The 21,827-nt window shown below is 43.1% G+C and overlaps 1 protein-coding gene across 1 annotated transcript in view; it reads right to left on the reverse strand.

Moving 5' to 3' along the window:
- The window catches only part of LOC146771122 (reticulocalbin-2-like), a 136,462-nt gene extending 114,875 nt beyond the window's left edge, over positions 1-21,587 (reverse strand). Inside the window, exon 1 of the mRNA XM_085640331.1 lies at positions 21,313-21,587. Coding sequence (XP_085496457.1) covers positions 21,313-21,349 — 37 coding nt within the window. The 5' untranslated portion in view covers positions 21,350-21,587. The remainder of the gene's footprint in view (positions 1-21,312) is intronic.
- Between the last annotated feature and the right edge of the window lie 240 nt (positions 21,588-21,827).

Consider the following 21,827-nt stretch of genomic DNA (forward strand, 5'->3'; position numbering starts at 1 on the left):
ATAATGTTAAGCACTCAACTAGTTGTAATTACATAGTGAAGAAAAATTAATAATACGCCAAGCTACTTCCATGTCCTTGTTATATAAGGGGTGATCATGCACTCTACTGTTGGGTCCATGACACAAAGTAAAGGTAGCTCCTTCTTCACAGACTTCACTCCTTTGCCCTGAATTCCAGACTGACTAGGACCTTGTACGGCTGTGTAGATGGAACAAAAGTTAGCAGAGTAGATGACATCCTGGGACCATTTTCAATAGGCCTGAGCAGTGAAATTTACTGGGTTTGCCAATGCTTTTTTGGTGTAGTTAGCCACTTTGAATGCGCGTGCATCTACAGTCGACATGTTGGAATGGGTTTTAAAACATTGAAAATGCATTAAAAGATGCCTCTCATTGGTGTGCTGATATAGGTGAAGAATAGGAATACATTTTATACACAAATACACACAAATATAAAATCCCAAACCCCCAATACAAACATTTCAGGTGAGGGATAGTTTTAAACCTAAGTAGTGGACCGGCTTAGGCTAATACATGGAGGTGCTGAAAAAGAAAACTGTGGGTTCTGCAGAAATATATAGGTCACAGTGCACATTAGATTTAGGAAATAAACATAAAATGTTGTATGGTCACTTTAGCTGCACTAAAACACACAAATAGATTATATTTCTTTGCAGACTCAAACTTGACAGGACATCAATAATTAGGGTCTCATTACGATGCTGTTCCGACCGCAACCGACGGTGTGACGGTTGCGGTCCGTCCAATGCATTACGATACGTGCGGTCAGAGGCAGCAGTCGGAGGAACCGACCAATTCTTTCAGATGGATTAAAGGAGCCCGTCGGTCGGATGGAAACTCCTCATAATCCCTTAAGGACAGCGTTTCCGCCATTGGGATTATAATGTCGGTTTCTGACAGCCTTTCCATGTCGGCCTTTCAGTAGGATGCCCTTCGTATAGATGTCACAGTAAAGGTTACCACATCGCTTTCTGTTAAACAAATCCAATGAGAGGCCGACAGTAGAAACTGTTTTTGCATTGTCATGGGGCATTGAGTACAGGCTGTAAACGAAGGTATATTCTGACTTAGCGCAAGCCTGTTGAGAATATGTTAAGTCGAATTGGCTGGCCTGGGCCCAATGACACCAAACAAGAGAAAATCACTTGTTATGTAGAACACGCATTTGATATGCAATAGGTCTTGCATTTGTTGAGGTTGGAGTTATTGGCATTATAAATGGCAATGTTTTTTACCTAGCCATGTTGCAGGGTGCAGTACCATATGTAGCTAAAAGAGGCCCCAAGGGACCTCTTTTGGTCACATATAGTACTGCACTCTGCAGAAGACAGGGTAAATCCACCCAACCCATAATGCATTGCATGCAAAACAGTACCACAAATACATTCAAATAGCTATGTCCATATATACAATTAGTGGCTTTGAAATGGGAAAAAATAATTATTATATTAATTCCAGATTAGGTTGTACTATATGTGGAGCTGATGAAGAGAAATTTATGAGAGGTCTCATATAAATGTGAGATGTGCTAGGGAGTAAAGTAACCACTGCGATCCTGGCTTAGGACCAAGCCTGTGACCTGCCTGAAGCCCTTTAAGAAAATGCTGCTCTGGGGCTGTAATTAAAACCTAGGGATTATAAAATGGTGCTCTGGGGTGTAATTAAAACCTAGGGAGTAACAGCATGTGTAACAGGGGGTGTCCTCATGGGAGGTTACAAGGAGAGACAAGGCGGTACTAAGGAGGGACTAATAAACCAATTGACCCATGAAAAGCCACCATTTAAAGCCCTTTAAGAAAATGGTGCTCTGAGGCTGTAATTAAAACCTTGGAAGTAACAACACCTGTAATGGGGTGTCCTCGTGGGAGGTTACAAGAAGAGACAAGGCGGCACTAAGGAGGGACTAATTAACCAATTGACCAATGAAAAGCCAACATTTACAAAGGACAGGAGCCAATTAAAAAGATAGGCAGAAAGTGGGCGGAGCTTTATGTCAATATCCTGAATAGAGCATGTCTCAAAGACACAGCGCAAACGATGCCTAGGCGAGACCTAAAAACATAAATGTGTTCATATGTTATTTCACCCTTATTTTGAGAAGTAACCCCCAAGAGAGGGCTTCTGCTAAACATGGACACGTACACAATTCTTGGAAATATTTACGTGTTTTGGCAATATCTTATCTGCCCAGCTTGCAATTTTCATCATATAGGAATTTGTAACCAGTGTGTTTTTTTGTGGCTTTCACAGTATATATACCACTACTTATAATCTAGAACTTTGAACTTCAGACTTTGGTCTCTTTTTGAGACTGGCTGATTTTCCGAATTGATTAATGGTTTAAAACCTTATTATTGGGTAAAATTACTTTACCAATAGATTTTACCTCCAACATATTGGCATGACCAGCCAGGACCTCTGCTTGACTTCACGGACTGCCAGCCCAGAATACTGCCTGTCCTCCAAGAAGTGACTTGCGCTCTTGCGAAAAGTAAAAGAGACGCTGTTGTTCAGTAAAAGTCTATGCATTTCTAAGGGGCAGGTAGAACTTGGGTGTTTGGTGTTTTTAAAGTAGGACTATTACGAGGTCCGTTCCTTTTTATTTGCAAAGACATTAACAATGTTTACAATCATATATAATTTTATCTTTCCATGCAAGATTGTGTATTGACAAAATATTAAGGGATCCAGGTGGTAAAATCGGAAGATACAAGGCACTCAACTAAATAAGTTGAAAGTGGTCAAGGCAGACCAGGGTTTGAGGCTGTGCAATCAGTGTATGTTCTGCAAAACAGTGAAACGTTATCCCCGCTACAAATCCAGAGGGATGTGATCAGTAGTGTTTTGTTTGCCCTAGTATGTAATTTACAATTGATGCAGTAGTGTTTTGGTTGCCTCAGTATGTAATTTAGCGTTGATGTACATGTATGTGTAAGTAGAAACGCGGCCACATTTTAATGCCATTTTTTTTTATGTTGTGTTATGTAGTGTATAACTTAGGATTTGATATTTTGTGAGGAATGCTGTATATTATTAGGAAAGAAAATTTAAGTAATTAGGCAAATGCCTCGAGAGTGCACGACAAACAATTGATTCTAATTGAATCTCCCCATGTGACCTTGTCACAGACTAAATACCACAAAGTGAACTATATGAAGATTGTTTTACATTTTGTTTTTGTATTAAATTACCCTGTTAAAATATCATAATCAAAATAGAAAGGCTCTCTATAGGCAATGAAATATATACATAATAGTCTCAATAATACTGAAGGGTGTACCTTCAAAATGGCACCAAAAGTTCCAGTTAATCTTGCACTAAAACTGGTAAGGAGAAAATGACAGACATACAGGAATAAATAAAAAATAGACGAAAAATTGAATTAACAGTGGTCTTTGAATTTTAAAATAGAGACACGTTGTTCAGGGCCAGAAATTGTACCAAACTTAGAAATAGTGTTAATAGATACATTATAGACAGATTGATGGACAGCATTAATGACAGGCAGTCAGTATTTGACAATATTCTCCTATTGTTCTGAGAACTAACCCACAAAAGAGGGGGCTTCTCCTAAACATGGACACGTACCCAATTCTTGATAAGATTTACGTGTTTTGGCAATATTTTATCTCACAAGCTTGCTATTTGCGTCATGTAGGAATGTAGGAATTTGTAATCCGTGTTTTTTTGTGGCTGTTGCACTATATATACACAACTGCCTGTAATCCAGAACTTTGAACTTCAGACTTTAGTCTCTTTTTGAGAATGGCTGATTTTCCCAATTGAGTAAAACCATATATTTGTGTAAATTTTTACTATATTACTTTATTAATAGATTGTCCCTCCAACAAAGGAAGCTCATTGGACCCCCAAAAAGGATGATCACAGTATTAGTATACCGAGAAAGTAAAAAATATTAGGAAATACATAAGTATGAAGAAGCTTGGTGTTCGAAAGGATGGATGGCATGGTTGGGGCTAGGCAGACGCCTGTCAGATGAATCCATGGTTTGTGGCAATGGACTTGCATTAAAGTAGCTTCGCTGTCTGTGACAGGGGCTTGTCACCAGCCGCCTGCCGTGACACGCTGTACAGTGCCTGACCATCGCTTGCATCGCGGGACGCTGAGTGCTACACAGCGCGAGGAGGTAAGTGCAGGGACGGCGGTCTCACTTTGACGAATGTTTTGACTACAGGCAGCCGCCATCGCTCCCGCGCCTTTGCGAGCTTCAACTATTGTGAGACTTTGTACTACAGCAGTGTGTTTAAGCAGCCATAGACCGGAGTGGGTCTATCCTCAACCTACATAAGTAAGGTAGGAAAGAAGGGGAATATAGGGGATCTTAGGTCCTGACAAAAGCCGTAAAGACCCGTGTTGGGGCTACACCTAATCGGCTGAAACATGCAGACAAATATGCAGGTAAGAGGGGTGAGGAGCTACTAAACATTCCTGACACCACCATCCTATATTTATTTTAATCCTGACTGGGAAATCCAAGAATAAAGTATAGAGGTGGATATTCCTGAGATCGTTTTAGATTCTATGTTCTGCACAAATATTTCTATTTTACATCCCTACAAGTTTAGATTTGTATTGTCTTCCTCCTCCCTTGTGCGCAGGGGTGTTGTGTAGCAAGCCCTATAATGAAGCATGCCACAAATTGTGGGTGACGGCAGTTTTCAAATACTAAGCACGTGCCACCACACATAAGTGTATATCCCAATATTCCTATTTCTCTTTTGTGTATGTGGTTGTGTGTTTTTTCCAAGCCCAGCGACTACAAGGTCCAGCTAATCTTGCTACAAGGAGGGGCTTGCCACCGGCTGCCTCCCTCCTGCCACGGCACGCTATATAGCGCCTGACCATATCCCACGGCATGGAATGCTGAGTCCTAGGGGCCATGTGTTTTTGCCAAGCCCTAGGACTACAAGGTCCAGCAAATCTTGCTACAAGGAAGGGCTTGACACCAGCCTCCCGCCTGCCGTGATGCGCTATATAGCGCCTGACTATCTCCTGCGGCACAAGCCGTGCCAAGGGTTTGCCTGTGCTGCGCCTGTTGGTGACAGGAGGAGGCAGGGCAGGGCCACCTCCCCTTGGCTCTGCATTCGGCTACAAAAGGATATTTCAAGTAGGTGAAAGGTGCTCCTGCACTAGTCATAATATACAGTTAGCCTTGAGACTGTGACTTGATAGGAGGCATCGCCATCGCTCACAAGGCCAATCTCCGGCTGAGTACCTCCTACGATAGGGCCACAGACCTGATGGAACATCTCCATTTCAATATCCAGACCAACCCATCCTCCACCCTCCAAGGCACCCAAATTTATAGACCCTCCGGGCCCTGCGCACCCTTCACCGACTCCATCACCAACATCATCACGCCGCATGCCATCACCTCCACCGACTTAACGCTGCTAGGAGACCTCAACTTCCACCTCGACAACCGCGTGGACCCAAACTCCACCGCCCTCCTGGACAACCTCCACACAATCGGACTTTAGCAGATCATACCCGTACCAACGCACGCAGATGGGCACAACCTAGATCCCGTTTTCACAGCAGGGGACTCCATCACCTTCAGCCACACCTCCGACCTACCATGGACAGACCACCGATGTGTAAACTTCACATTCAAATCCAACATTCCCCGCAGACGCCCCATCAGCTCCAACGCAGGAACTGGAACAAGATCTGACGACCAGCTCGCCACCGCCCTCAGCAGCTCCGCTCCCACAACCACAGACGATGGCCCCATCACCGCCACCCGCACTCAGCACAACTGGATCACCGACTGTGCCAACACCATCGCCCCCTCAAGAAAACTTACAAGCCCCACGCCAAGAAAGCCAGCTGGTTTTCCACTGAACTCCGAGACTCCAGACGAACCTGCAGATGACTCAAAAACACTGTGGAGGAACTCCAAAGCCACGACTGACCACGACAACTTCAAAACTGCCACCGTGGCCCACCACAAGCTCATCAGACTCTCCAGGAAGGAAGCACTTCAGGACAGAATCTCCATCAACGCTCACAACAGCAAGGAACTCTTCGGCATAATCAGAGAGTTCGCCCAACCCAACAGCGAGTCCGCAGACATCACTCACTCCCAGGACCTCTGCGACAGACTCAGCGCTTTCTTCCATCACAAAATCAAGACCATCTATGACAACTTCGACGTCAATAACCCCCACGAGTAACTCCCTCCCACCGCTCCCAGCAGCACGCAACCGTCACTTAACAGCTGGACCGCCCTGAGCATCGAAGACACTCGGAGGATAATGAAGACCATTCACTCTGGGGCCCCCAGGGACCCCTGCCCCCACAACATATACCGCAAAGTCGCAGACATTATCACACCCAAACTTCAACGCATTATCAACCGCTCCTTCGGGACCGCCTCCTTCCCCGACAACTGGAAACACGCCAAGATCAACCCTCTCCTGAAAAAACCCTCAGCGGACCCCACCGACCTCACAAATTTCAGACTGATCTCCCTACTCCCTTATCCGGCCAAAGTCATGGAAAAAACCGTCAACAGCAACTCAACGCCTTCATCGAAGAGAACAACATCCTCGACCCCTCCCAATCAGGCTTCAGGAAGATCCACAGCACAGAATCCACACTCCCCGTAGCAACAGATGATATCCGTGCCCTCCTCGACAAAGGAGAGACTGTGGCCCTCATCCTCCTTGACCTCTCCGCGGCCTTCAACACTGTTTCGTACCGCACCCTAGCCCTCAGACTCCACGACGCGGGAACCCGGAACAAGGCCCACGACTGGATCCGCTCTTTCCTCTCCTGCAGAACGCAACGAGTCAGACCGCCTCCATTCCTCAAAGAACCGACTCCAACCACCTGCGAGTCCCAAAGGGATCCTACATCAGTCCGAACCTGTTCAACATCTACATGGCCCCGCTCACAGCCATCGTCAGAGCACACGGACTCAACATCACATCGGACGAAACCCACCTCATCCTCTCCCTATCCAACAAACCCAACATCACCAAACGAAAATTTTAAGACAGATTGGAAGCCGTTGCCAGATGAATGAAACAGCTGCCTTCAACTCAACACGGACAATACAGAGATACTCTTCATGGACCCAAAATCCAATACCTGGTACAACACCTGGTGGCCCCCTTGCGCTCGGGGACCCCCACGGACCACGCACGCAACCTCAGGATCATCCTGGACTCCGAAATCAAATAGACTGTCAGGTCAATGCCATCACCTCCTCCTGCTACCACACCCTCCCCCTACTCCGCACGACCTTCAAGTGGATTCCCCCAACACAGGAAAACAGTCACACACGCCCTCGTCAGCAGCAGTCTGGACTATGGCAATACACTCTACGCCGGGATCAACAAGAACCTCAGTCGCAAACTCCAGAACGTCCAGAACGCCGCCGCCAGACTAGTCCTCAACCTACCACACCACTGCCACATCAGCTAACATCTATGGACCCTATATTGACTCCCCGTCGAGAAGAGAATCACCTACAATCTCCTCACCCATTCACACAAGGCCCTTCACAATGCCTGACCTGCCAACCTGAACCACTGCCTCATGTTCCACGCACCCCACCACTCTCTCCACTCAGCCCAGCTCTCCTTCGCAACTGTACCTTGGATTAAGAAAAGCAGAACAGGAGGGCGCACCTTCTCCCTCCTCACGGCCAAGGCATGGAACTCCCTCCCTCTCCACCTCAGACAGACTGCATCGCTCCCCAAGTTCCTAAAGGACCTCAAGACCTGGCTCTTCCATGGTAAACAGTGACCTGCAGTATCTGCGGAAACCCCCTCCCCCTCAGCACCTTGAGATCTGTTCCGGGTGAGTAGACTGCGCTATACACACCCCATGATTGATTGATTAGGAACCTGTGAGAGCGATTATATGATTTGAGCCAGAGGGAATTATTCAAAGTTTTTGTTGTCAATCAGACACTCGCAGTCATCGGTTACCCCTAGTCTTTGAGCACTGATTAGCCCTCTCAATGGTTTGAATTGGTGTGGAGATTATCTTCCTTTGGAGCATTACATTGCTCTCGCTCGATCATTTTATCGCCTTAAATAGGATAAAAACTATGTAACTGTGATTTTTTTTTCTTTCATTCTTTGTTCATCTGTTTATTTGTTGTTGTACTTTAAATACCACCCATATAGAGAAAAGAGGAGGAACTAAAGTTAGAATAGGTGATATAAAAAGAAGAAACAAATAAATAATTAACCACTGGCCGGAAACATCAAAATTGGGAAGAGAAAGACCACTGAGAAAGTGGGAAAGTAGCAAAAATACGGAAGAGTGCAGGGGAGAATTACACTCTAGCAGAGATGGACGACCTAATTGAGGAGGCCGAGTCCATTATTATCTGACAAAAAGGTCGGGCAAGTGTAGACACAAAGAAAATAACAACCTTCTATTAAAAGTAGAGAAGCGTACATAGTACATGATCCTTAGGAAGTAACACTGATGCAGGAACTGTATCTCGTGACACTGGGGCATTAGATCTCACGCCTTCCTCCCTCACTCAGGATAGTATAAAGGATCCTCACTCAAACATTTTCCCCAAAGTAATGGTTTCAAATGGCGCAGAAAACTGGGGCGGGCTTGTAATAAGTATATACTGTGCAAAGAGATACAAGCTACTAGCCACCCTGGAAGAGCTAGAAGGCAACAAAATCTGCCAAATAAGTTGCAAACTCAAGCCTAATGAGCATAGCAGTGAACAAAACGCAACTTAATCTACAGTGGGAGGTAGCTGCCCGACTAACCTTGTCCTTTCAAACACAATGGTGGCTGGGCTTTATTCAAGACTTGACGCCCTTTCCATAGAGGTTGAGAAGCTAAAGAAATTAATAGTGAAATTGGGGATCCAAACCAGCAATCCAGGGAAAAAGCATGAGGGAGATCCTTGTAAGGCCAACAATACAAGTGAGGGAAGAGACCAAGTTATAAACATATTTGACCAGGGATCTCACTTACTTTCTCTACCTAGTAGAATATCAGTAAATCCAGTAGGCACCTTCAGTACAGCACAGAATTTAGACAATCTAAAAGCAAATAAAGGGATGAATATGATTACAAGGAACATGGGGGTAGGCTTGATTGAAGACCATTTGCCAATGTGAGGGCGGGTAGTGGCGAGGGTCCTCGATATTCATGGAGCTAGAGAGTCTAACTGATTCTTAATCAACACCCAATACCTGACAAAGGTAAGAATCAGAACTAAGGAATAGAAGGATAGGATTCTACAAGAAGCCAAATGGACCCGGGCAGTAGAAATGCATACCTAATACAACTTCCAATAGGCTATCCTAATAGGTGCCCATGAAGAAGAGAATATAAGGAGTTTATGATCAACGTGGAGAAGTTAAATCAGAGAAATAGAGAAAATGAAGACTCTTTAAAGAATAAGGCGCTAGACATCATCGCCAGTGTTAGTCAATAGTATGATCAAATATAGTCAGAGCTAAATGCATATTGAATGCATGTGGGGACACTGATAATGTCCTGTTGGTATTTGGAACAAAGGCCATTGCCGATGGCCTGATTGCATTAGAACCCACTCACACATTCAATAATAAGATTCAAACAAAGTAAAAATTACAGCGAAACGACACGCACCCTGGATACATAACAGAAACTATCAAATTCACCTTCCTCAGAAGAGACCATTGGTGTTGTTAAGCTACTTAAGAAATAGACAATATACTTTTAGAAGCGTTGCCTGTGCACGGTCAGCTAAAATAAGAGTTGATTTGGCCTCCCTTTACTGCACTGACCCTGCTTCCTGTCGGGCCAGACTGTTATATTCCATATAAGTACCCCAATATAGGCCTGGGTAACATCACTGTTATATTCCATATAGGTACCCCAGTATAGGCCTGGGTAACATCACAACCTTTCACCTATATTCGTCCCTACATTACATACATAACAGGCTGCTAGGACTGACCCTTTACCTAGTTACAGTACTGCTTACAGAACGTGGGGTTTTCCCTGAACAATAGCCTCATACATTATGCATGAGGATCCTTGGATTGTTGGAAACTCAGCAGACTACCATCTCCTGCATAATAACTATGTACACGGTTCATTCCCGACGTCATCCTAAGTCCGACAATGGCACAGCAACATCAAACCCCTGGGGATACCTTTGGGTATATAAACATCACATCTTACTGAGATAGTCGGAGGAGATCACAACTTCCATGCCAATACACCGACGCGAGACGCTGTGGTTCCTACATGCAGATACTCCAGCTCGCAGTGGTCCAACATCCCTTACGGGGTGTCCAGCTCGAGACCAAGATGGGGTCCGACAGTCTCTCACTTGAGGTAATGGGGTTGACTTTATCCTAGAGGGATTTTTGGCTTAACACCTACACATATTCTAGGTACATCTAGTTAGGGTAGCATTGTATAAGTACGCATTTTATTATTGTGTATTTTATATTCTTGCCTGTATTCATGGTCATAGCAAGATGGTAGAAATCTACCATCCTTTTACCTTTTAGTGCTTTTAATCATTTATATCTGTTTCTGTCTAGTGGTTGTTTCAGCACACCTATTTTACACTAGAATGACGAGTGTTCAATAAATGCTTATTGAAAATGCGCAAGCGTAATTACTGCCCACGGGCTTCTTTAGTAGGAGTTTGGCGCTTGTGTTAATGCTTTTACTTTGCTGGCATGTGCACCCTGCCCGGGACCCTCGCTGGCTGCCATTGGTAAAGATGAAGCGCGGGATGCCGCGCTGGAAAACAAATATTAATAAAATAAAACCCTGCACGCTAATGCAACAGAAGCCTTGGATAAACACACCTAAAATTACAAGAACAACATGTTGTAGGAAGTGTGATTAAGGCAGTGCATAGCTGTTGTGCCTGCAACTGCAGCTACGCTGAAGAAGTCATTGACAAAAGAGTGCTCACAAACTGTAAATGAAACATACTGAGTACAACACATGTAAAAGGGGCAGTCCTTATGGGAGGTTACAAGAGTAGAAAAGGAGGGACAAGTGAGCAAAGTAACCAAACACAATGAAGAATTTAGAAAGGACAGTCACAAGAGCCAATTGAAAACATGGACGGGCCCATATCGGCCTAGGCGAGACCTAAAAAATAACACTTGCTTTGCGTCATCTAGGGCCGGTGCAAGGAGTCCCTGAACAATGGCAGGCCAGGGCTGGATCATGGTAAGCCCTGAATTAACCGATAAAGTTTCAACTGAGGGCACATGCGCAGTATGCATGTGCCAGGGAAAAAGAGCCTGGCTGCCTGTCGCTCGCTAAAGCGAGGGCAAGAACGTGATAGCCAGCAAAGCTTTACTAATTTTCAAATTACTAATAAAATATTAATAATAGCATTTAGAAAATCAGTATGTTTACGATGCAGGAAATAGAGGGGCCCAGCATCACAGCACTAAGAAACCAGCTGCCCCATTTCATTGGAAGAAACAGTTGCAAACCTCATTCCTGTAGAAAGCTTTGCTCAAATGTAAGCTTACTGGCTTACTGGGAAAAGGTGAGATTTCATAAAACATTGGTATGTCTTAAACACTCATGAAGCAGGTGCAAAGTCAGCACTGTGTGTATGTGTTAAAGGGAACAAAATAAGCAACACAACTACTTTTTCACATGATTTTGTCAGACTCTGCTTTAAAAAGGTAGCATTGGTTGAACCCTTCTCAGCACAGGTAATTATTCAATATTTCATTACATTTAACTAGGGATCATTGATAGCAAAGGGTTGAACATAAATACCAGGCACTGGCAAAGCCAGCAGGTCTGGTCTTAATGTGATCATACAAGAAATTAATGCCATTTACTATAGCTATTTCAATGCATTTACACATTAAAGTCAGGCCAACTGGATGTGGCAGTGCTAGGTATCTGGAGTGAGAGCAGTACAATCCTGCAGTACACCGTGCGGTTACCATTTGTACCTTGATAATTTTTCCAAGCCTGCAGTAACAGTTGTCCCAAGAGTAAAGTGGTTCTGTAGCTAAACATGCTAAGATAAACAAACATGTTGCTTTATTTAAAACCGGTTATGCAAGAGAATTATCTGTAAACTAATATTTTGTGACACGATTTATTTGTCATGGGGCCATATATGGCATCAGACAGGGAGAAAAGAAGCTGCAGACAGGTCAACAAACGAGTGAAGACGCAAGAGCAGGGAGTGTGTTCACACCCTCAATCTGTTATCTTTTTGACACAAGCAGAATTGTGGAGGCAACAATTGTTCCACAGCAAAACAGACGTATGCCGGAAAATCTTTTCTGGATGAAACTATTTATTAACACAATAATCCTAATACTCTTTGACAGAAGTGCACATCCAGATTACCTGCTACAAATAGCAGTTTTGTGTTTTTTTTCTACTAAACATTTACTATTAGAAGCAGTACAAGTAGCAGTATTACAGGCTATTATTAGGTGCCCGATGGAGATAAAGGTCTTTAAAAACATTTTAAAATATATATCTTTTGCATTGTTTAAAAACAGGATAGGAGGAGCCTACATAATTATATGCAGTATTATTTGCCCTGATGGATCTCACGGACGTCAGACAGGAAGAAAAGATGTGGAAAGGTAAGACAAGCATTGGCAAAACCAATAGGTCTTGCCTTTGGGACCTTATAAGTGTTTTGCCAATATGTTTAAGCTATGTTGTAGAGCAGCGTCCCAAGAGACGCATTACTGTTTCTTTCAGAATGTGTATTCCCTCCCCCAGCGCCTCCTACGAATAAAACCGATGTCTGCACAATCGAAACCCGACATTTCTATTTTTAGGAAATGCAAATCTGCCAATGGAGGAACTGGCTCTTATTGTCAACTGCAAAGCGAGTTTTCAAAATGAGAACCAGCCCGGGCTAACAATGAATAGAGTGCTTAGAAGTGGACTATCCCAGCAGCCAGCACTGCACAAAAAATGCTGCACATTACTGGATTGTTCACGACACACACCTTTGCAGTACACACAGAGAGATGTCCAAGAAAACAGACCTCACTCTTAATTTCAACGCCAGCTTACCCACTGAACCAACGTGTGTGACACTGAGCACATACCTTTATCCTGTTTGACTCATAAAAGATGAACGCTCAAAGAGTCCAGAGCTGCGCTACACTTTAATAAACTTTTAATAAACCATTCATCCATACTGGACTCATACTTCATCATGCAGCAGAAAAGTGCGCCATGCGCAAATAAGCGCTTAGATATGGTTTATGTAAATACGAAGTATCTTCATACTGGAAATACTACAAATATAACACAGTGTAGAAGTGATGTAGCCCTGATCCCCTCTGAAACTCATAACACAATGTGTCTGTGTGGTGAGGGTGGAAAATACATGATAGATTTAAACACACCACAAATCCCTGCCCTTGTTAGTCTAAAACATGAAGTGAACGGCCTCAGATCCCGCTTTTAAGCACCTCTTTCCGCAACCAGAAAGAGAAAACTGACATCCCCCGTCCCAGAAAGGAACGGCTGACAGCCGTAAGGAACCCCGTGGCTTTTACGACAAGAACCCTGCTCTTCCAACTACACTTGAAACCCTGCTGTTTAAAAAGTACAAGCATGAAAGTTAAAGCGAATTAGAACAAGCAGCCGCAAAAGTGAATGTGACCGCCATCTGTTTCCAATTAACACGACCGCGAGATAGGCAAATGTAAACAAGCACGGGCAAGATAATTGGAAACAGATGGCGCAAGGTAAACGCCATACATGCACGAGTGCTCATTGGAAACAGTGCAATACATGCACGAGTTTCCCAAAAAGTCCTGAGTGATTCCAAGAGGTCATCTCCTAAGCAACGCTTGCGCGCTGCGTTAGGCTCAACCTAAAAAATGAGAGATGTGAACTGGGCCTGAACTGGACATTTGCATAACCGGAATCCTTTCCACACAAGCAAAATGTTTTGCTAGATGAATTACCCAATTACTCTTAAGCAGAAGATCATCATCAGTTTCTCTGATGCTAACAGTAACTAGTTTGTTTCTTGACATTTAGAAACTGTAAGAGGTTTTTAGATGCTTACTTGAGGTTTTCTTTGCTCTAGAACAGGAATGTGCAGTAGGTGGGCGATCATGTTATAAGAGTTGGCTATAATGGGTGGGTTTCATCTTTGATACTGGGGAGGAATAAGGGTTCAGGCTTGCACTAGAGTCTTGATAAATTCATTAAAATATGCAAGCTACAGTCAAGAAAGTGCTTTCTGTTTAGAATGCAAATATGAGATAAACGTTTGAATGCGACAAAACGTGTGACTATTGTATTTTAATTCCCTCAGGCACTGTAATAGTATCACTCACTAGGAACCCGAATAAAAAACCAAACAGTCAACAGCATGCGGTAATAGATGTATAAGTGTCTCCAACCAGTCGATCATGAGCTTCCAGTAGTTCCCAGACACTTTCAGAATAGCTCACAGCCTTCATTTCATTTTTAAATAAGCACAAGGTCATATTTTCCTTTTAAAGTTAAGGGAAGGCTGTGCTTATTTTACCTGACTACTAGTGGGTTGCAGATAGCTGGGCATGATAATGAGCAGGTCTCAGTCAGATTTATGAGCCAGGCTGAGGATTTGGCACAGAGGTTAACAGCTGAAGCACTGAGGTGTTTAACTCTTAAATAAAAGTCCTTGTCAGCGCAATATTGGAACAGTGAAAAAATATGGTTTTTCTGAATGCTTTTAAAAGGGAGAAAATTGTAATGAAAAGTTACCTTAATGATTAAATGAACTCCTCATTTTTATTTTTGCCTATTTCAGAGTGTCACATTTACAAACAGCAGGCCTCTTGCTCCTAGAGGCCAGTAGACACTGTGCCATATTTATAAATGAGAGAAATTTAAAGTGCAGAAAAATGTTCCGCAATATGAACATATTCGCAAAACATTTTTCTGCACTTTAAATTTCTCCCATTTTAAAAAATTGATTGTATGTTTGTGTTATACATGTAACGGTGCCACATATGGCGAAAGGTATGTCCTGTGCGGCAAGTACATAAGAGACAGGCTGCCAGTCACCCATACAAACATATCCCATTCATACGCACAAATGTTCATACATCCCTAAATGCCACGATCACTGACACACATGGAAGCTGTGCCATAGTGTTGTTAGCCAAAGTATTTTGTTCAAACCATAGTATCTGGCTCTATGGAAATTAAGCTTAAATGAATGAAGTCAATGAAGCTGGGTGTGGGGGTGTCTGGTATCAATGTGCAAATTGCTTGGCATTCAGTAGCCCACAAGGATTTACACTGATCAGAAGTAGCTCTACTACAGAAAAGGTTGGAGATCCCGGTGACTAGTCTGATCTAAGATGTGATTGACAATGTCTCTAAGCAACGGCTGAACAGAGCTGGAAATAGCAGGCCAAGAGCTGAAGGGTGCTAACACATATCCCACTTTCTGTCAATTGGAAACAACAGGTAATGCAGCATGGGGATCTATATAATGCCCACGCAGGACTCTTTCTTTCAAATGAAAACATAGTTAGTGAGTTGCATAGGCAATGGAGCCCAACTGTGTCAACAGAACTGATTCACAACCAAACGCTGACTACACTATTAGCAAGTTTTAACAGACGCAAGACTATCACTCTATACTATAGTGCATTACATGATGAACTAGACAATGGCCTTTCCAAACTGAGGGCTAGGTGGTCGGAGGACATGGGCATAGAAATGTTTGACAAGAAATGAGAAAGGGAATTCGGTTATCCGAAACAGATATCTAGGGGTACCAGGGTCCGGCTCAATCAATTGTACTTCTTATACTGGGCATACCTAACCCCATAAACTATAGGGCCAATGTCTTGAAGTACTACTGGGAGCTGAACTAGATGTTGGACATGGTGTGGTCCTGCCAGGGTGTGGAGACCTTCTGGGATGCACTGACAGACAGAATGGAATAAAACAGGCCCCGTGTGACCTTAAAGTGAAGCGAACTACACTGGCTTTGTCCCCCACCGAGACTGGGGAAGGAGAGATTGCTCTCCACCCCAACCACATGGGCCACATGTAACCCCGAGTGGCATCCAGGCTCCTCCTGCCGCCACAGGGAGCATCCTGAGGAAATCCTACAGGGCATGCTTTACTTAAATCTCAAATCCATGCCTTTGTTCCTCAACAGGCCCTAGCTCCGACGGGAGATCTTATCTCCCCCTCATATCTCTGACATCAAATTGATGACCACTAACATAATGCGCAGTACCCTGATCTACTTATGCTTTTCTTAGGAGTTGTGATTATCATCTTCATGTTGTATTGCTTATGCTGAAATGTTTGACTGCTGCGTATTGCATTCATATGGCATTAAGACACATACAATGTTTGTTGGGGTACTGTATAATGAGCAACGTTAAAGTACTATCTTGCATCTTTGATAAATGTAAATTGAGAATCAGTTAAAAAGATGTTTATATAAAAAATAATACAGGTCGTGCGGCTGAAAGATGCTAAGTCAAGCCAGACCTAAAATGTACGTAGGAAATCTGGTCTAGTGGTTAAGCTGGCCACTTTGGAACCCGAGTACCTGGGTTTGAATCCAAATCATAGCACCAATGGAAAAACGAGTGCTGGGGGATAAGTACTTAGGGATAAGTACTTGGGGAATACCTCTTAGTTCTTCGTCAAAGGTATTTCCCAGGTTTTGACACCTGAGATCCCCAAAGTGCCCGAGGAGTTGAGTGGGAGTTCTTTTGAGCCTCTAGAGTGCTCAGACTTAAATATTTGTCTCCTACAGTGTTCTTTTCAGTAGCTATTTATTCTGTACATTGACTGGGTTACTGGGAGCTTTGATTTAATGTTCTCAGTTTCTTAATTTATTTTCACTAATAAGGTGCAGCTTAATCTTGGGCCAGTTATCAGAGTCGAACCACTAGAGGAGTGTCTAACTCTTGAGTGGCTTTTAAGAGCGCTTCCTAAAAACACATTTGTAATCCTGCTACCTTGGCATCTCGGCACATCTTCATGCCCTATTACAACTTCAGGTGGATGGAAGTTTTACTTAAGATTTTGGTTCACATGTAATAGTCCAATGAGGCCTTGAATTAAAATATCACATACTGTTGTCATGATATATTTTTGAAATGTTTCTCTTTCTTACATTTTCCTGTGGGCTGGTGTTGGTGATTGGGTACATACTCATTTTGTAAGTATACTGGGACAAGAAAGACAGAGGAGGGGGTAATAATAATTACCTGTAAGTCATAGAGTAATTTTATCTGTTCCACAATAACCATATGGTTTGCCTTCAGGAATAATCATAATAGTAAGCAAATTGTGATCACTATAAATGCTTGGGAATGCATCCAACTGGTAAAGCTTTTGCAAGAAAGATGTCATCTATAACTGAGTTAGCTCCATGTCCCACAAAAGTGGGCTGCTGGGGGATTTCAGGGCTCAGGGCTGGGGGGGGATTCAAAAACAGATCATGTTCCAGTAGTTGAATACACAGCATACCGCCCTGAGGCTCCTGAACACGTATCACATCAATGTTTGAGTCTGTATATGCAAAAGGATTGCCATTTAGGTAAAATGACCGGCTTCCCAACCTAGTATTAAAATCACCGCCCACAAATAGGTAATAACCCTTACCAGGATCTGACAATTAATTTAACTTTTCAACAAAAAAAAAACAGACTGCGAAAGTTTAAATTATATTTGCCCATTAACTAAGCATTTTAAAAAAAATATCACTACCACATTAAAGCTACTAGGCCATTTAAGAAGGAACGCTTGGATGAGGCAGCAGTTAGCAGGTTTATGTACATGGAAGGGTAGTCCTAAACCAACAAATCAGGCTGGGTTTTACCTTGCCGGATGGTGACAGGTTTGTGGGCTCAGAAGAACACACATATTCACAATAACAGTAAGTAGTTGCCCATGGTTCCTGCATTAAAATATTATCAAACTTGCAGGTACGTTCGAGCCAGTTATTGCTAAATTTCAACAATAAGTCTGCAACATTTTCACTGGCGGTTCTAATAGTCGAGAGCGTAGGATAAATAGCATCTTTTGCTATTCCTCCCTTTTTTGTCTCACAAGGCGATGGTGGGGAGAAAGGGGGGGCATCTATTTAGCTCGCCATGACAGTCATTAACAAAAGAGATCTTAGAGTACAGCGAACCTATGAAAAGTGGAAACAAAAAGTGGCAACAAAAAGCGGCAGCTAGGTATAAATTAATAACCACCCAATATGGTCACATAAAGAGACATAAGCTAGCTATATTGCCCACCTCAAATGACCAGCTGCCACATGGCCATAAATTAGAAACAATTATAGAAAAATTAGAGGCAATCTTTAGAACAAAGTACAAAGGATGCATTCCAGAAATGTCAGTCCTTAATGTTTCATTTTGAACCAGATAAATCTTTATTCATCTTTTTTTTCTTCTTCTCTTCTAAATTCATAATCCTTCAAATATACACACTCAGCCAATGCGTTTCGCCAAAACACAATGGCTTCTTCAGGGCACCAATACAACTGAGTATGAGTCAATCCAAAGGAACACGCCAAATTTCTGTCAAATCTTCAAAAGACGTGTAGGAACGCGCGGACCGAATGGCAAGAGAACGCTTGCGGGAATCGAAGGGTACTGGACTTCGATTATGGCCATTGGAATCATGGCTAGTTAATTTGCTACTGAATGTTTTAACATACGTAACCTGATTAAGGTGCTACCAACCCAAGAAAATAATTACAATCAATCTACCAAGAAAATTGAAGAAACTTTTTGAAGCTTTGGCAGGAATTTGGTGCGTTCCTTTAGATTGACTGTTATGCTGTGAATTTAACTAGTGGAACTTGATCTGTTTTTGAATCCCCCCGGTCCTAAAATCCCCCAGCAGCCCACTTTTGTGGGACATGGAGCTGACATCATTTTTCTATAAACCTGTGAAAAGTAATAACCTCGATAACAGGGTTCCCGCAGGTGGGTGGCTGCAGGCTTTGATCATCTTGTCTGTGCTTAGATGTCTGTAAAAAAAAAAAAATGCCAACGGTAGCACCCTTGGCAGCCTAAACGATACGCAGGTATCATTCAAGATTGCTCCTGCTAAGAATGGGAATCTAAAATTTCCACAGTCCCCTTCAAACGATTTAGCCAAGGGCCCAATCTGTGGTGCCCTACACACCATCAGAATATCCGAATTCCTAAGGCTAAAGCTTGAATTGTCAGATAACCACTGAGTAACTATCTTTTAGCTGTGCCGTGGTTTCCTCAAAATCCATTTTTAGATGGGGGACAGTGGCAAGCGCTATCACAGACAAACGAGCCACGGTTGGCAAGTTCAAGGACGTTCCATGCCATTGTTTTCTGTGAAATGCTTCAAGACTGTGTACTGGGCTGCACACTGAAGGTCTCACTGTAATGACTCCCTTGACCTTGTTTGGTTAACTGAGCTCCCGCTCATTACATTACCTGCCTCTAAATAGAAGAAGAAGAAATGTATTCAGGTGTTCGGTCTTTTTAAAACCATTACACCAAAACAACATATTTTACATACAAAGACATTACTTGTCTCAAAGTTTGAGGCTACAGGCTGCACTGACGGAATACGCTCATATTTTATATTTTTTCTCTTTCGCTTTAGTACGGGCTTCACAGAACGAAGAAGTTCAACGAAGTTGGTTAGCTAACCAGAGAATGAGTAGGGATTAACAATTTAACCTTTCTTGTCAACAGAAGAACCATGACTTTGGACCTTGTTACAAGAGCTGGGGTGTAGAAGGGACAGGCATGTTCTGCTGATAAAAAGACGCTTTTTGGCAGTTCTATTTCCTTTGAAATTACCTAAACCTGTTGCTAAAAAGCCATTGTTGGTGATGTTTTCGACACCTCTCTGAGCAGTCCCTTCTGCATTGCGCTTACCCATTGTTCTGCTGTAAAAAACAAGAGAGGGATGGCCCAGCCGGTCACCTTCGAGCTCTGATGGGTGCAAAAGGGCCGGCTCTTGGCACCTCACCATACCCGACTGAAAGCACCTGTACCCAACTTTTAACTACAGAATGCATTTTTTAGGGGTTTGTAACCCCCCACCCCCCCCTCCCCTCCCCCCCCCCCGAAGATACGCTGCAGCCTGGTCTTCTCCCCCGGCAGCACCTGGGCACAACCCACACGACAGGGGTTGCATGTGCGCTGCAGGCACACTGTCATCCGCCCCTCCAATGTCAAAGTCCTCTGGGTGATGGAGTCCAACAGCTACAGGTGTCTCCCTTTCATTTCCATGATATTACCAAGAAAAAGCCCAATTTCAGAAAGCAATCTGAAGGTGCTAAATAGGCAGATTAACATAGACGCTGAGGAGTCATAGACACTAACATAGCTGAAATTGAAAGCTACCTCTCACTTTAAGTAAAGCATTAACTCCAGAGCAATATTACTTTCAACTCTGAACATTCAGTGTATTTGTTGTGTTTGCATAATGCTCACAGTCATGGGAGACTGCTTCATAGCAGTAATAAAAACATAACATGATGACAAACATATGGGATCCCTGGAAACAAATCTTGTCCCAAGGCATACTTTCCCATATGAATTGCGAAAAATGCATTTGATGTGACACATAATCAATGGTATTAAATGGAGGTATTAAATGGAGGCGTTTGACATAAGAAGAATAACGCGGATCAGATTCTAATGTTCATATTTCATTGCTTGGCTGAAAAGACAATGTTTATAAATGAGTATTTTAATTCTCATACATAAGCTCATACATAGTCTTAAACATACCTGGCTTTGCATCAACAAATAAGTCATAGCCTTGAATACATATCAAAGCATGCATTTTACGTTACACATTCAAAGTTTGCACTTGAGCTATGAATGCACAGTGTATGCATTAATACATTTTTGGTTTATCAATGTGTTTGGCGTCGGTATTGTAAAGTCTTTCCCAAGTCTGGTCCAATCTGAGCTATTGATCGTATATGGTGCACTCAGCATCTGCACTCATCGGTGCTGCGCATGAGACCTTTGATCCAGATTACCCTCACTAATAATTTGATTAACCTGCCCTGCCATGCAAAGGGTTGATTAAGTCATTACAAACTCCCTTCTAGACCGCGTTATTAAATTAAAAGAGGTCAGTCTGTTAGGTATAGTATTACAGAGACATTAGGGCTAGGTGCAGCTCACAATGAAATGCCACTGGAATCCTAACACGTTTAGGAATCATTTGGGGCTCTGGTAAGCGTATGTAAACACAAACCAAAATAAACAAACTGCCAATTCATAGTCAAAAAACTCCAGAAACGGATAGAAGGTGCCTTACCTCGACCTGCCTGGCAGGGAATACTAAAAAATCCCATCTCTTCTTGTTTGTTCTCGACTCCCCTCAACTCTAATAAGTGAGGACAGAACAGAAGTGGGCGTAGTAAGAAGGTTTTAACTGATGGGTAGCTAAAAAGAAATCACTGGGAGGAGCTTGGTAGCTAGCTGTTTCCTCACATCCTGCGATTGGTTAGAAGAAACGACCCGCCCAGAACAGTACGACTCATTCTCCCATTACAATAGTTAGAAAAAAAAAAAGCCACCTACACCGGATGTGATCATCGCCTGCTCCGGAATCGATTGCCAACCAAGTGGGTGGTTCTGTAGGTTAAAATGTCTCGCCTGTGGTGTGATAATGTTTGAATTTGGTGGCCCCACTTACAGCTAGCTCAAGCCTGTGACCAGCCAGGTGTCAGCGCCTGCCCCACGCATCTATTCCTTAATAGAGATTACTTGGATTTCTGCGGTTGATGCAATGGGAAGGGAACCTATAGATCACAGTCCGCGGCGCGTGGA

The sequence above is a fragment of the Triturus cristatus genome, unplaced genomic scaffold (genome assembly GCF_964204655.1).
Source record: "Triturus cristatus unplaced genomic scaffold, aTriCri1.1 SCAFFOLD_299, whole genome shotgun sequence".
In the NCBI taxonomy this organism is placed as follows: Eukaryota; Metazoa; Chordata; class Amphibia; order Caudata; family Salamandridae; genus Triturus; species Triturus cristatus.